General features: G+C 42.1%; 1 protein-coding gene across 2 annotated transcripts in view; it reads right to left on the bottom strand.

Moving 5' to 3' along the window:
* Nucleotides 1–13,050, bottom strand: part of DENND2C (DENN domain containing 2C) — a 101,364-nt gene that overhangs the window by 17,885 nt on the left and 70,429 nt on the right. For both annotated transcript variants that reach the window (XM_004699156.2, XM_045292132.1), the window contains exons 9-10: nucleotides 10,113–10,222; nucleotides 958–1,027 (exon numbers count right to left, since the gene is read on the bottom strand). In XM_004699156.2, the coding sequence (XP_004699213.2) occupies nucleotides 958–1,027; nucleotides 10,113–10,222 (180 nt within the window). The remainder of the gene's footprint in view (nucleotides 1–957; nucleotides 1,028–10,112; nucleotides 10,223–13,050) is intronic.

Below are 13,050 nucleotides of genomic sequence, written 5' to 3'. Positions count from 1 at the left end.
ACAGCAAGAATTAAGGCTCTTAGTCTCACTTTACACAGAGCAAAAGACAGAAGTACTAAAAATGATACAAGTAGTCCTCATTTATGACATACATAAGTTACAATTAACTGTAAATAGGTTGTTGTAGTAAAAATTAACCACCATGATAATTGTACAATTCTCCTTGAAATGACTGAATGGCAGAACTACTGAATTGTATGATATGTAAATTATGTGCAAAGACAAATAATGATTAGATTTTTTAAGATGTTGGCAATAGTAATGAAAAGTAAGGAAAACAAAGATGTTTGATTTACATGAGAACTGACTTCCTCTGCAGCCATCATAACAAAACCCATCATCCGCTGGATGCTACCAGACTTCCTGTTCCAGGGTTAGTGGAAGAGGGTAGGCGTCCAGGCAAGAAGAAAGCCTCAACAGGAGTAACTCAGAACTCCCTGGAGCGGCTCCTTTGACTTTTCCTCACATCTACCCAGACTGAGAGCTAGCCACCACATCAGCCGTTTCTTTCGTTATGTATGTGTGTGTATATATATATATATATATAGCAATAAAGTCAGAGCCTCAGATTTAAAAGCATTCTAAGGCTAAATCCCACCTTACTATGTTTGTAATTAACATCGCTACTTTAATACACAGATCAATAAATTGTCCTCAAACTCATCTAGCGATACTGTTGTTAAAGTTACTAGTCTGACTCTGGTGGTGTAGTGAGTTACACGATGGGCTGCTAACTGCAAGGTTAGCAGTTCAAAACCACCAGCCACTCTGTAGGAGAAAAAAGAAGCTTTCTATTTCCATAAAGGTTTACAGTCTCAGAAACCCACAAGGCCAATTTTACTCTGTCCTAAAGGGTCACTATGAGTCAAAAGCAATTGGATGTCAGTGAATTTGAATTTTGAGGGGAGAGTTTATTCTGACCCTACTATTCCTTGACAACCCATATCTGGTTCTTACCAAGAGCTTCTTACAGTATCCAAACCACCGGCTCCCATCTTCACCAGTCAAGACGAAGGAGAAAGTTTCACTGTGAAAAAAAAAAAAAGAAGTTATTTTGAGACCATTTATGACAGTCTTCATGGAAACAAAAAATCGAAAATTGGGGCCCAGCAGTAGTTATTTCATGATATAAGAGAGAGAATTAACATGAGGGGACTTAAAATTTTTGTTAGAATCATTTTAGGAATATCTTGCCTCAACTGGAGTGAGAGATTAGGTATCAGATGAGCTGTTGACTCCACTATCTCCCTTAATTATTCAATCTAGCTGTTAATTAGGTCTGTTTTCTGATAACTCAGTGGTTCTCAACTTTCCAAATGCCAAGACCCTTTAATACAGTTCCTGATGTGGTGGTGACCCCTAACCATAAAATTATTTTCATTGTTACTACATAACTGTAATTTTGGTACTGTTATGAATAGTAATGCAAATATCTGATATGCAGGATGCATTTTCATTGTTAGAAATTGAACATAATTAAAGCATAAAATTGAACATAATTAATCGCCAAAACAATATGTAATTATATATTGTGAAATATTTTTTTCTAAATACAAATAAATGAAATTTTGCCCTGAAGTGTAGTATTAAATAAAAAGTGACTCTGAAGGAGGTGGGGGCCAGCCCCCACCGCTAATACTCCTATTACTACTACTCGGATTCAGTAATACTACTTCAGGGTTCGGTAATGCACAATTGTATGGTTGAGATATATAATATTATATTAACGTCATCGAGAGCATGAGAGATAATACAATAATACAGTCAGGCATGTTACATGGTACCATTGCTCACCTCAGCCCAGCTTGGTGGTCCACATGGAGAGAGGGGGAAGGGAAGGAGGGTAAGGGAACAAGTGAGAGAGGACTGGAGAGGAGAGGGGGGAGAAAGAGTCAGAGAGGTCTGAGTCCGCGCGGTCCGAGCCCCCTGCGCCTATATTGCTGACCCATGCCTATATACCTTTTGGGGGCATGCCAGCCCACTAATTACAGGTAGAGACATACGTCACAGGGAGGGGTTACACTATAGGGTACCCAGCAATGAGAGGGTGGTCTCTGGGTCTCCATAGGAACCATTATCAGTTGGGTGCAAACCCCTCCTACAGGAACCAAGCTAATGGCCCCAAGCTTCATAGAGAAGTAGTCCATTGTCTCCAGCAGCAGGGAGCAGGCCCAGTGCAGTTTGGCAACTGATTGCCCTCAGGGGGGCGGAATGCCTGCGCATCTCACCTCCCCCCACACTGAAGCATGGTGTAGCATGGGTTAACATGGGTTAATATAACAACAGTAAACTACAGTGTTACATTTTGCAACATTATGTGTAAAAAGCCAACATTAATATGAAGGTAGAGATAGCTTCTTTCTCACCAGATCAGAAATTCTCGGGGAAGTCTTTGCAAAGAGCACAACGAAGATTAATCTTCCACAAGACTACTTCTGCATTTAGACTTGATAACCAACAAGCTGGAAAACCCTGTTTCACAAAGATATGTTGCTGGAAATGGAAGAAGACGAAACACAGCCTCAGACAGAACAGGATATGATTGCAAACACTTGATCCAGAATTTTGTAACTAGCATTGTAGAGAAATCAGTTCTCACTACATCACTGTTAATAAGTTCAATGAACTCCTCTTGTGCCGTCTCAGGAACATCTTCAACTTTGACTGTTAATGGGCTTCTGGCAAGTGCAAATGGGGTGTCACATAGATTTGGAAAGTACGAAGAATTTTTTCTGCAAGCATGTGCAAGTGTTCTTTCACAGAAATGATCATCATAATCCTTTTGTCTGGTTCAATGTCATGTTCCTCAAAGAAAGCAGAGAAGGAAGGCAGCATGTAAATTTTATTTTCATGCAACTTTTTTTGCCAAAACTGAAGTTTCATTTGGAATTATCGGATCTTTTCAGACAAATCGAGGCATGTTGCATTTGGTCCTTGCAGTGATAGATTTAACTCATTCAAGATGGCAAAGTTGTCAACCAAGTAAGCTATTTTCGGCAGTTCACTTTTATCGCCGAAAAGTGCTTTGAACTGAGGTCTTGCTTTCCGATTGAAAAATGTTTTGAGTTCATCACAAAGCTCAAAAACACGTTTTAAAACTTTTCCTCTTCACTCTGAGATGCTCACCTTCCCAACACGATGGCTGAAGACAAAACGGGTGAATAAGCAAATGTGGTGAAGAAAGCTGATGGTGCCTGGCTATCAAAAGATATAGTGTCTAGGGTCTTAAAGGCTTGAAGGCAAACAAGCAGCCATCTAGCTCAGAAGCAACAAAGCCCACATGGAAGAAGCACACCAGCCTGTGTGATCATGAGGTGTCGATGGGATCAGGTATCAGGCATCAAAGACCCAGAGCAAAAAAATCATAATGTGAATGAGGCAGGGGAGTGTGGCGTGGAGGCCCAAAGCCAATCTGTAAGCAATTGGACATCCCGCTACAGAAGGGTTGTGGGGAGAAGACAGGCCAGTAAGAGTGTAGTGCAGCACTGATGAAACATACAGCTTTCCTCTGGTTCTTTAATGCTTCCCCCACCCCACCCCCACTATCATGACCCTAACTCTACCTTATAAATCTGGCTAGATCAGAATATGTACATGGGTACAGATAAGAGCTGGAAACACAGGGAATCCAGGACAGATAAACTCCTCGGGACCAATATTGAGAGTAGCCATACCAGGAGGGTAAGGGGAAGATGGGGGAACAAAGGGGGGAAAATGACCTACCTATAACCCCCTCCCAGGGGAATGGACAATAGACAAAGGGGTGAGGGGAGACATCGGACAGTGAAAAACATGAAAAAATAATAATTTGTAAATTATCAAGGGTTCATGAGGGAGGAAGGAAGGAGGAGGGAGGGAGGAAATGAGGAGTTTATACCAAGGGCTTGAGTAGGAAGAAAATGCTTTGAAAACGATGATGGCAACGTATGTACAAATGTACTTGAGACAATGGATGGATGGATGGACTGTGATAAGAGTTGTGCGAGCTCCCAATAAAATGATTTAAAAAAAAAACCCAAAACTTTTCCTCTCGACAACCATCTCACTCAGTGTGAAACAGCAGAGCATGATTTGGTGCATCCAATTTGGTGCACAGTTGCGAAAACAGTCGACGGTTTAAAATGCTCGCCTTCACAAAATTGACAGAACTTATGACGCTTTTCATTACTTCCTGTAACTCTTGTGGCAGTGTCTTCGTTGCGAATATTTGCCGATGAATCCTACAATGAGTTCTGATAACTTTTGGTGACTGATTCAGTACCAAACATTGAAATCCAGATCGACATCCTAGCATAGCTGGAGCACCATCTTGCAAACACCACAAACCTTTTCCCAAGAGATCTTATGCTCTTTCAGAAATGAACCAACTGTGTCAAATACATCATGTACAGTAGTTGTCATTTCAAGAGGTTTGCAAAAAAGAAACTCATCTTTAAAGTTGCCATCATTATACCCCTCACGTAAACCAGTAACTGTGAACAGTTTACAATGTCTGTAGATTCATCAAGCTAGATGCTAAATATTGGAAGTGGAGCAGATTTAATTTCCTGGATTATCTGATCAAGAATATCAGCAGATACGTCATCTATTCTTCTGCGGACAGTGTCCTTAGATAAGGAAATTGCACTCAATTTCATAACAAATTCGTCTCCAATCATAATTTAACAATGTCTTTGGCCGCTGGCAACAGTAGATCCTCAGCAATGGTGTGTGGTTTCATAGCTCTGGTGATTCTGAGTGCCACCAAATATGAAGCTTCAATGGCTGCTATGTTTTGTTTGTGATATTTCCCACCAGTGTCAAGTCTGGCTTTCTTGAGTCCATCAGCTTTGCTTCTGTGCCAGCCTGGCCGATAATCACATGTAGGTCTGGTTGAAAGGCGGAGGGACAAATGGGTGGTGAAGCCTCGCCTTTCTAGTTCTCGGGTCTCTTGTTTTGTGATGGTTGCACCGGGTGCAGCTGCCTTAGCAGTTCCCTGCTTCAGCTTGCAAGATTGACTTCCTCCAAGACATCCCCAAGGAGAAGCCCCATGGATCTATCCCGATGCAGCCCTGGGTGCTGGAGCAGCCGTGTGGAGACCCTTGCCAGTGCTGAGATGCTTATTTGTTCAGTGACTCAGCTTTCCTCCTGCAGTCGGCATTATTGCCTCTGTTTTGTGAGGTGGAGGACTTTGTGGACTGGTGTTGGGTTCATGGGTTAATGTTGGACTTGTGGGCTTGGGCAGCATTGGGTTGGGATGTTTTCGTGATGCACATTTTCTTTGCATAAAACTCTCTCTTATACATGAGTCGCCGTGGATTTGTTTCTCCAAAGTACCTAGACTAATACACTTCTAAAATAGTTGGTATCCTTGCCGGCAAAGCTTGGATGCTTGCTATCAAAATGGCATTTTAGTTTGTTTGGCTTCATAGATTTGGCTGATAGAACTTCACAACATATAACACATTGTGATTTCTCAATTCTTGCTGTAATTATTGAGGTAGAGCCATACTATAAAAAATCCTCACTATATTTTCTTTTTTAACGTTCTTCTCTACATAATCTATTGTCATGGAATGGTTTGCTAATGAAAATAATATATAACAATAGCTTTAATAATACAAAAGATGATACATGATATAGTTCAGTTAATACAGTTCATTAAAATGTCCTATGATTTACCATTCTGTTGCTTTTTTTACATACTGGTTACTGTGACAAAGGGGCAGTATTCACATCAACCACAGCTGAATATAAAAAGACCAGTCAGCATCCAGATTAAGTTCCCATGGTATAGATTTATTTATATTTTTGCAATAGTTGATGATTTTACATTTACCCAGTATTTTTAATTCATGAAGTGTCGTTTTACCTCCAATACTGCCTTCTACAGCTGCTCTCTACTCATATGTGACTGGTCCACATAAGTACATTATGGTGCCAACCCTGTCACATAAACCTGTATTTGTACTGGGTGTATGTGATGGGGTTGGCGTGATGATGTCATCATGCTGGTACTGCATGTGGGTGGACCCACCTGGAGACGGATAGAGGAGTGGTGTTTGGTTTGGAAATATGTGTTTTCCAATGGTCTTAGGTGACCCGTGAAAGGGTCATTAAACCTCCAAAGGGGTCGTGACCCACAGGTTGAGAGCTACTGCTGTACCTGAATGTTCAATATAGTTAAACATATGGGTCACTCTCAAGGTTTTAAATAAGCCATTGTCCCCTTCCAAATTCTTATATGATTTTGTTTGGAGCGGACACATGGAATAGGATTATGTCCTTAAAATATAAAATCAATAGGAAAAACATCAAGTCTTCATTAAAAATATGGGTAAAAGGAATGCATAGATAATAAAGAAAAGATGTACAAAGTGCCTGAGAAACAAATTCAATAATGAAAGAAATCTAACACTTTACCTATAATTGCTAGAAATATTCAAAACCAGTATGCCAAAATAGTGATGATTATTCTTTCTGTGTAGTGCTGTTAATTACTTAGTATGGCCACAATCTTTCACTCTTTGACCACATGACATTGCACTGAGCCACCTCAATCCAGGAGAGAGTTATGGCACCAGAGGCAGCATGAGATGGGTGAGAAGCAGTAGCCAGGAAGCAGCTGCAGTAGAGGCAGTAGAGCCAGGAGATAGAGTGGTGGCTTCCTGACCAACAGAGCAAGAAAGCTGAGTGCTTTTGAGCAGGAGGCTTGTTGGCAGAGTGATGGGTTTGCCAGCCCACGAGGTCAAAGCTGAGCATCTCTGGGAGGCAGATTACTAATGGAGTATGGTGCCTCTAGGTACACAACTGGCAGAACTGAAAGAGCTTTGCAGCACAGCTGAGGCTAACAGCTGAAAGGTCAAAGGCCAGAGAGAGATGTGACTGTGGGCATGACTGGGAGGAGGCAACAGATTGAAGAATTTTCTTCTGAACATACTATATTGACTGAAGAACTTTCTCCCGAGGAATTCTTGATCCTGAGTTGTGACTGGTTAGTTCCTTAATAAACCCCTTAACTGTGAATATTTTCTGAGTTCTGTGTGGCTCTGATAGTTAGGTTTTGTGATTTAACGGAACATAATCAACTCCATGAGCAGCCAGCAGTTGTGGTGGAGTTGGACTCCGGTAGTCAGGTCACAGCCCTGATGCAACTGGAAGGAAATCTCACATGGCGTGTGGCCTGCTCCTTTAAAAGCAGATTCTATGGGATGCATTGTTGCTTTTAGCAGGTCTGGATTCTGCATCTGGTTCACTGACTTTCTGCCATATTGCCTGCTGATTCCATCAGTGGATCACTGACCTTGGATTCATTCGACTGCATCCCGTGTTCTTCCTGCTTTGTTTGAAATTCTCAAACTTGCTTTCTGTCAGATACTTAAATTATTGTTTTTCTTTTTCTTTTTTTTAGCCTCACATAGGAAGTGTTCTAAATCAGTTTCTTCCTTTCCTCCTACCATTTCCTGGTTCACCAGCCCCAACAGCTACTTGAGTCAGGAGAAGCCTTCAGCTTAACTTCTGACCCATGGGCTTGAACCGGACTAACTCACCCATTTCTACAACTGTGTGAGCCATTTTCTTTATATAAATTTATTTCTATATACAAGGGGGAACCCCCCCAAAAAAACCCTGAAAAAAGTCGGTTGGATGGGGCTATCATGGTACACATTTTTCCCACTATGCAAGCATTGAGCAACTCACACTAAGTTAGTGCACCCAGTGGCATCCCTTGGGAAGGTTCTCTTTGGTTACAGTGAAATTTTTTGTAAAAACAGTTTCACTTGAACCTTGTTTTCTTGTGATGACCAATTTAAGAGAAGAGTGTGTGGCTGTGATGTTGAACAAAGCTTCCAAGGACAGATGTAGGGGGAAAACTCAAGTGTATGAGTGGTTTTCTCATTTCAAAAAAAGTGAAATGTTGATTGAAGACAACCTCATTCTGGACGTCCATCAACTTCCCAAACAGACGAAAATGTCAACACAATTTGTGCATTTGTGCTTAACGACCAATGACTGACCATTGATGAGATGGGGAAGTTATCTGGACTATCTTGGAGCTTGGTTCAGCGAATTTTAATGGAAGATTTGTGAAAGAGAAACTTGTGTTATGAGTTCTGACTGACCAGGAAAAAGAACGTCAAGTGGAAACATGCCATGCTTTGAAAGAACAGCTCCAAAGCAACCCAGACTTTTTCCCCAAGGTCACTACTGGTGACAAGACGTGGTGCCATTCTTAAGACCCCGAAACCAAACATCAATCAAGCCAGTGGAAGACACCATCATCACCTCACCCCCAAAAAGCTTATCAAGTGAAATAAGAGATTAAGAGGGCGCTCATTTTTTTTTGATGTGAGGGGAATAGTGCATTTGGAGTGTGTTCCACCAGGTCAGACTGTTAATCAAGCTTTCTATTTAGGGGTTCTGAAAAGCTTGTACAACAGTGTGCCACCAAAAAAAAAGGTGTGATTCGTGCTAGACAGGGGACTGGTTTTCCCACCATGACAGTGTACCTCTTCATGCAGCCATCTCAGTGTGCCAGTTTTTGACACAAAACAGCATGGCTCTCTTGCCCCACACACCTGACCTCACTTTGTGGGACTTCTTTTTGTTACTGCAAATGGAGAGGGGCATGAAAGGACAGTGATTTGATGACTTAGAAGAGGTGAAGAAAAAAATGAGGGAGGGACGTGGTGTCAACCATCCAACCAGATGAGTTTGAAAAATGTTTCCAAGAATGGAATCTCAGATGTGACAAATGTAGTACGTGTAAATGGAGAGTACCTTGAAGGTGATAAGGTTGTTTAGTAAAAAAAAAAATTAAGTACATAGCTTTGGAGGGACATTCCATTTTGGGGGAGTCGGGTCACTGGGTTTGCTCCTCTCGAGAACCCAGAGTAACACAGTGGCCACTGAAAAGACTTACTGAACTCGATAGATTAGAGTGTTGTAAGAGGGAGATGGTTAGTGTCAAACTGGTTGTTGTTGGTTTTCTTAAAAAAAGCTTGGAAGGTGGAGGCACGTCTGACCTTGGTCCCACAGGAATCAGCCTTGGGCTACTGCCCATGGTGATTCTCCTCCTCCACACTGTTAACATTTGAGGTCAGGTGCTGCCCCCTCCTTGCATTTTTGCACCAGTACTTTCTAGTTTCTACTTTTCACTCTTCTGCATTGTCCAAATATCCTAGAACAAACATATAGAGCTTGTTAGGGACCAAAGTCAACCACAGATCATCCAGACTGTGTGAAAGCAGCTACTTCTGAGGCTAGACAATGGAAATGCATCAGGATTGATGGCGAAGAGCTGAGTGAGGCAATCTCGTTAAACTGGTTATGAGATAGCAGCTGCGTCTGGATGCTGAGGGGCAGAGCCACTTAGGCAACAGTCAAGGGAGTTATCCAGGAGGTCATCAGCATGTTATAAGGTTCCCATCATCAAGCTCTTCAGCCTTACATAGAATCCTCAATTTGAAGCAAAGCAGTTGGCTATTTCCAAGGGCAATTGGAAATTCAGAGGGGATGGGGTTTACTAATTAAAATAGTAATTCCCCTTAAATACTATGGAGGAGGCAGTGGGGGGTTTTTAAACCACTTCCCCTTATTAATAGGTCAAGCCAAGCCTCCTTTCCTCCCCCTATGCCTAAACTGGAGCCTCCCTTTGAACAAGTTCTACAGGAAACCACAGCATCTGGGCTGTGACTCCTTAAATAAACTTGAAGAAGAAACAAAAACTGCAGACATGGTTCTGTTTTACCACTGCTCCCAGGTAAAGTTCCAAAGTACCAAAATTTTTTGTTTCTTTTCTGTCCACTCAGGAACAGGTCTGATTGTATAGAAAGTGGACTTCTTTTTCCTGCAGAACTGAGAAACTGAAGAGATTCTCAAACTTGCTTTTCTTCAGACACTGGAATTATTCTGTTTTTCTTTTTTCTCTTTTTGAGCCTCACGTAGGAAGTGTTCTAAATCTGTTTCTTCCTTTCATCCCACTGCATCCTTGACCTGCCACAGTGTTCTCTTGGGATTCTCTACTGGCTCTCCCTACTTCTCAAATATTCTGACCTTACACTTGCAGTTCCAACACACAGAAGTTAATATATAGTTAATATACATAAGTTAATATATAGTAGCCCACTTACCTCTTGAGTTCTGAGGTTGGCATCCAATCCTTTGAATCAGGAAAACAAAATTTTGGGATAACTTTAAGCCTCTCTTCGGTATCCTTGGATTGCTTAAAACCATGATCACCCTGAAAAAGAAAATATGATGGGTGCTTCCGGTCCTATTTCAGTGGGTATTAGGAAGACCAAACAGCTTGATCTCAGGAACAGTGGTCTCTGATAGGCCCAAGCAGCCATCTCAGCATGGCTTGAAACTGCTTAATAGAATAGGAAAGCCAGGGCCAGTAGTCAGTGCAGAGGCACTGAGAATAAAGAAGCCTATATTTACCGATGGTAAATGGTACCATGGAGCACCTACAATCTGGCTGATGAGAGGTGACTAGAAATAGTTCCTTAACTAGAGGCAAAATCTTCATCTGAAATTTGCACACTATTGGAAACCTAACATCCCCATGAATCACAGCACAAAGAGTAAATCCATGTCCATTCTACTGTACACTGATAGCAAAAACTGGGTCAGCCTGAGACATTCTCTTACCAATCCAAAAAACGTTTTGAATGGAAGATGAATGTGATCTAGAAAACATAAATTGTTTTTTAGAATCCACTCCATGTATAATCATTTTTGTAGCATATAATCTTTGCTCCCTAACTACTAGTTTGTGACTTCCTGTAATATTTTAGCATGAAACACTCATTTGTAGACATCTGATATTGTGCTTTAAAAGGTAGTTTACAGGTAATTAAATTGAAAGTCATTTAGAAATGAATCAAATCTGCCCTCACTTAAAAACAAGAAGAGAATAAATCTACTTATCACACTGCCTTCAATATGCTGACTAATAAAGAGGATCCATTCTTTAACACAGCTTCCAAAATAAACACGCAGCCATTCTGGGTCATATCAGGATCTTAAACAAAATGGGCAGAAAAAATTGCTTTATCATATTCTTTTCCTTTTATATTCCTGGTTTTCCACCGCAGCCAGCTCTGTGCTCCCTAAGGTATGGGTGTCTGAGGCATGAAGATGCTAAGGAATTTGCTTAGTGACCTCCCCAGTCACTGCCAGAGTCAGCTGGGTCCTTATCTGGTTCTGAGCTCATTAATTTAAGCTGTTCTGGAAACAGATTCAACCTCACAAGTCCACTCTCCAAAATGAAGGAGGGAAATATAGTAAGTGTCTCTCGATTGGGAAATGTGATCATTCAAGATTATTAATTACTTTAGACTCTATGGTACTGTTTGACCTCACAGTGCAGTGACATTATGCTTTCCACAGACATGGAGGGACTTTATGAGCAAAGAAGCCTGCAGGATCCACTGCAGGGCTGTTTTCAGGACCTTGTACTTTCTTGGTGGACCCATGCAGGCCATGCCTCTGAGATCTGGCTACAGCGGGGCTGCACTGAAGCTGTGCTTCCCCAGAGCACTTGACCAAACAAACCATACAGCTCGGGGCCAGAAACCCAGTCCAAAATTGGCAGGTGAATGAGCAAAGTGGCCCAACAGTAATGTGGAGTCTCCTCCACATTATATACACACAGACACACACACACATTCAAAATGAAAATGTGGGGATCTGCTTTTTAAAGTGCCATTATATAGAAAATAAAAATGAAAACAGAAAACTTCATCCTTTCTTCTGTAGTCTTCCTCTCCACCCGTCATCAGGCTTCTGTGTGTTACTTAAATGATGCATTCCCTTAGGCAAGAGGGCACTTGGAGCCCTCACAGATGCCCAGGTGTCCCAGAGTGTGGTGCACATGCAGCCGGGCAGCATGCTTTTCCATCCAGCCAGCTTTGTGACACCCTAGAACCTGACTGGGGCTAGGAGAATTGAGTCAGCCATCTCTCCTTCCACAGGCCTGCCACACCAACCCACAGCAGCTGGGCAACTCCCAAGGGGCTGGAACTTCCACATTGGAAGGCTTCATTCTCTGGGTTGGGGGTTGGTAGAGGAGTTTGCTCTACCCACCCCACCCCTGCCAAGGCCAGAGTAGGTCACAGCCTTGTCCTGCCTAGACTCGCCAGATCCAGCTCCTTCCCATGACCACACCCAGGCCCCTGGAGGAGCCAAAGGGTGGCAGGGGTCACTGACTAGAGAGGGTAGGAGGAGGCTGGTTGGGCTCAGGACATCAGAGGGCAGAGGAAAGGTTAGTCAAAGGACTGGGAGCAGGAGTTGGGACCACATGAGAACTGAGGCTTTAAAACCCCAGCACACATGTCCCGTTGTCCAACTGGGCTTCACTTACAAAACTTGAATTCAAATGTTAAATTAAGAATCCTGAGATTGGGATTACGGAGTATTAAACTCCAGGCACAGCCCTTCTGAGAGGGGGGCGGGGGTCTCATGTGACTTCATTGGTCACATGCCCTGGAAGCCAGGCCTCTCCTTACTTGGCTTCCGCCAAATGCTGCCAATTAGGAATGCAGGTCAGCTGTTGGCAGTCCTTCCGATTCCTCAAGAAAAAGTCGCAAGAGATTTCTATGTGAAAATGATTTTTAAACACTGGCAACAAAATTTGTAATTATCCTTTTTTAAAAAAAATCAAAAACAATGCAAACCAAAGCAACATGTCTGTGGGCTCAGTTTGCAAACTGTGGTTTAAGAATCAAGTTTCTGTTTTTGTAACTCTGAACTATGAAGTTCAGAGCCACATGCTGTCTGAACACCCTGTGAAGGGAGAGAACCAGCTGTATCCCCAGTACCTAGGCCCTAGCAAATAGGAGGTGTTAAACAAATATTTGATGGTTAGCTTAGTGCATAAATGATTTTTTTGAAAAAGGTAAAGCAAAACTAGCTAATATCATAAATGATAGCTACCATTTATTGATTGCTTACCGTTTGCTAGGAATTGCATTACCTGTTGCCATCAAGTTGATTCCACCCCCAGCACCCCTAGGATCAAGTAGAACCACCCTACAGGGTTTGCGAGGCTGTAAATCTTTTTTTTTT

The sequence above is a fragment of the Echinops telfairi genome, unplaced genomic scaffold (assembly GCF_000313985.2).
Source record: "Echinops telfairi isolate 266 unplaced genomic scaffold, ASM31398v2 ScPeMD7_443;HRSCAF=831, whole genome shotgun sequence".
NCBI classification, from domain to species: Eukaryota; Metazoa; Chordata; class Mammalia; order Afrosoricida; family Tenrecidae; genus Echinops; species Echinops telfairi.
Note: the sequence above shows the minus strand (reverse complement) of the source record. Positions and strands in the feature narration are given on the sequence as shown.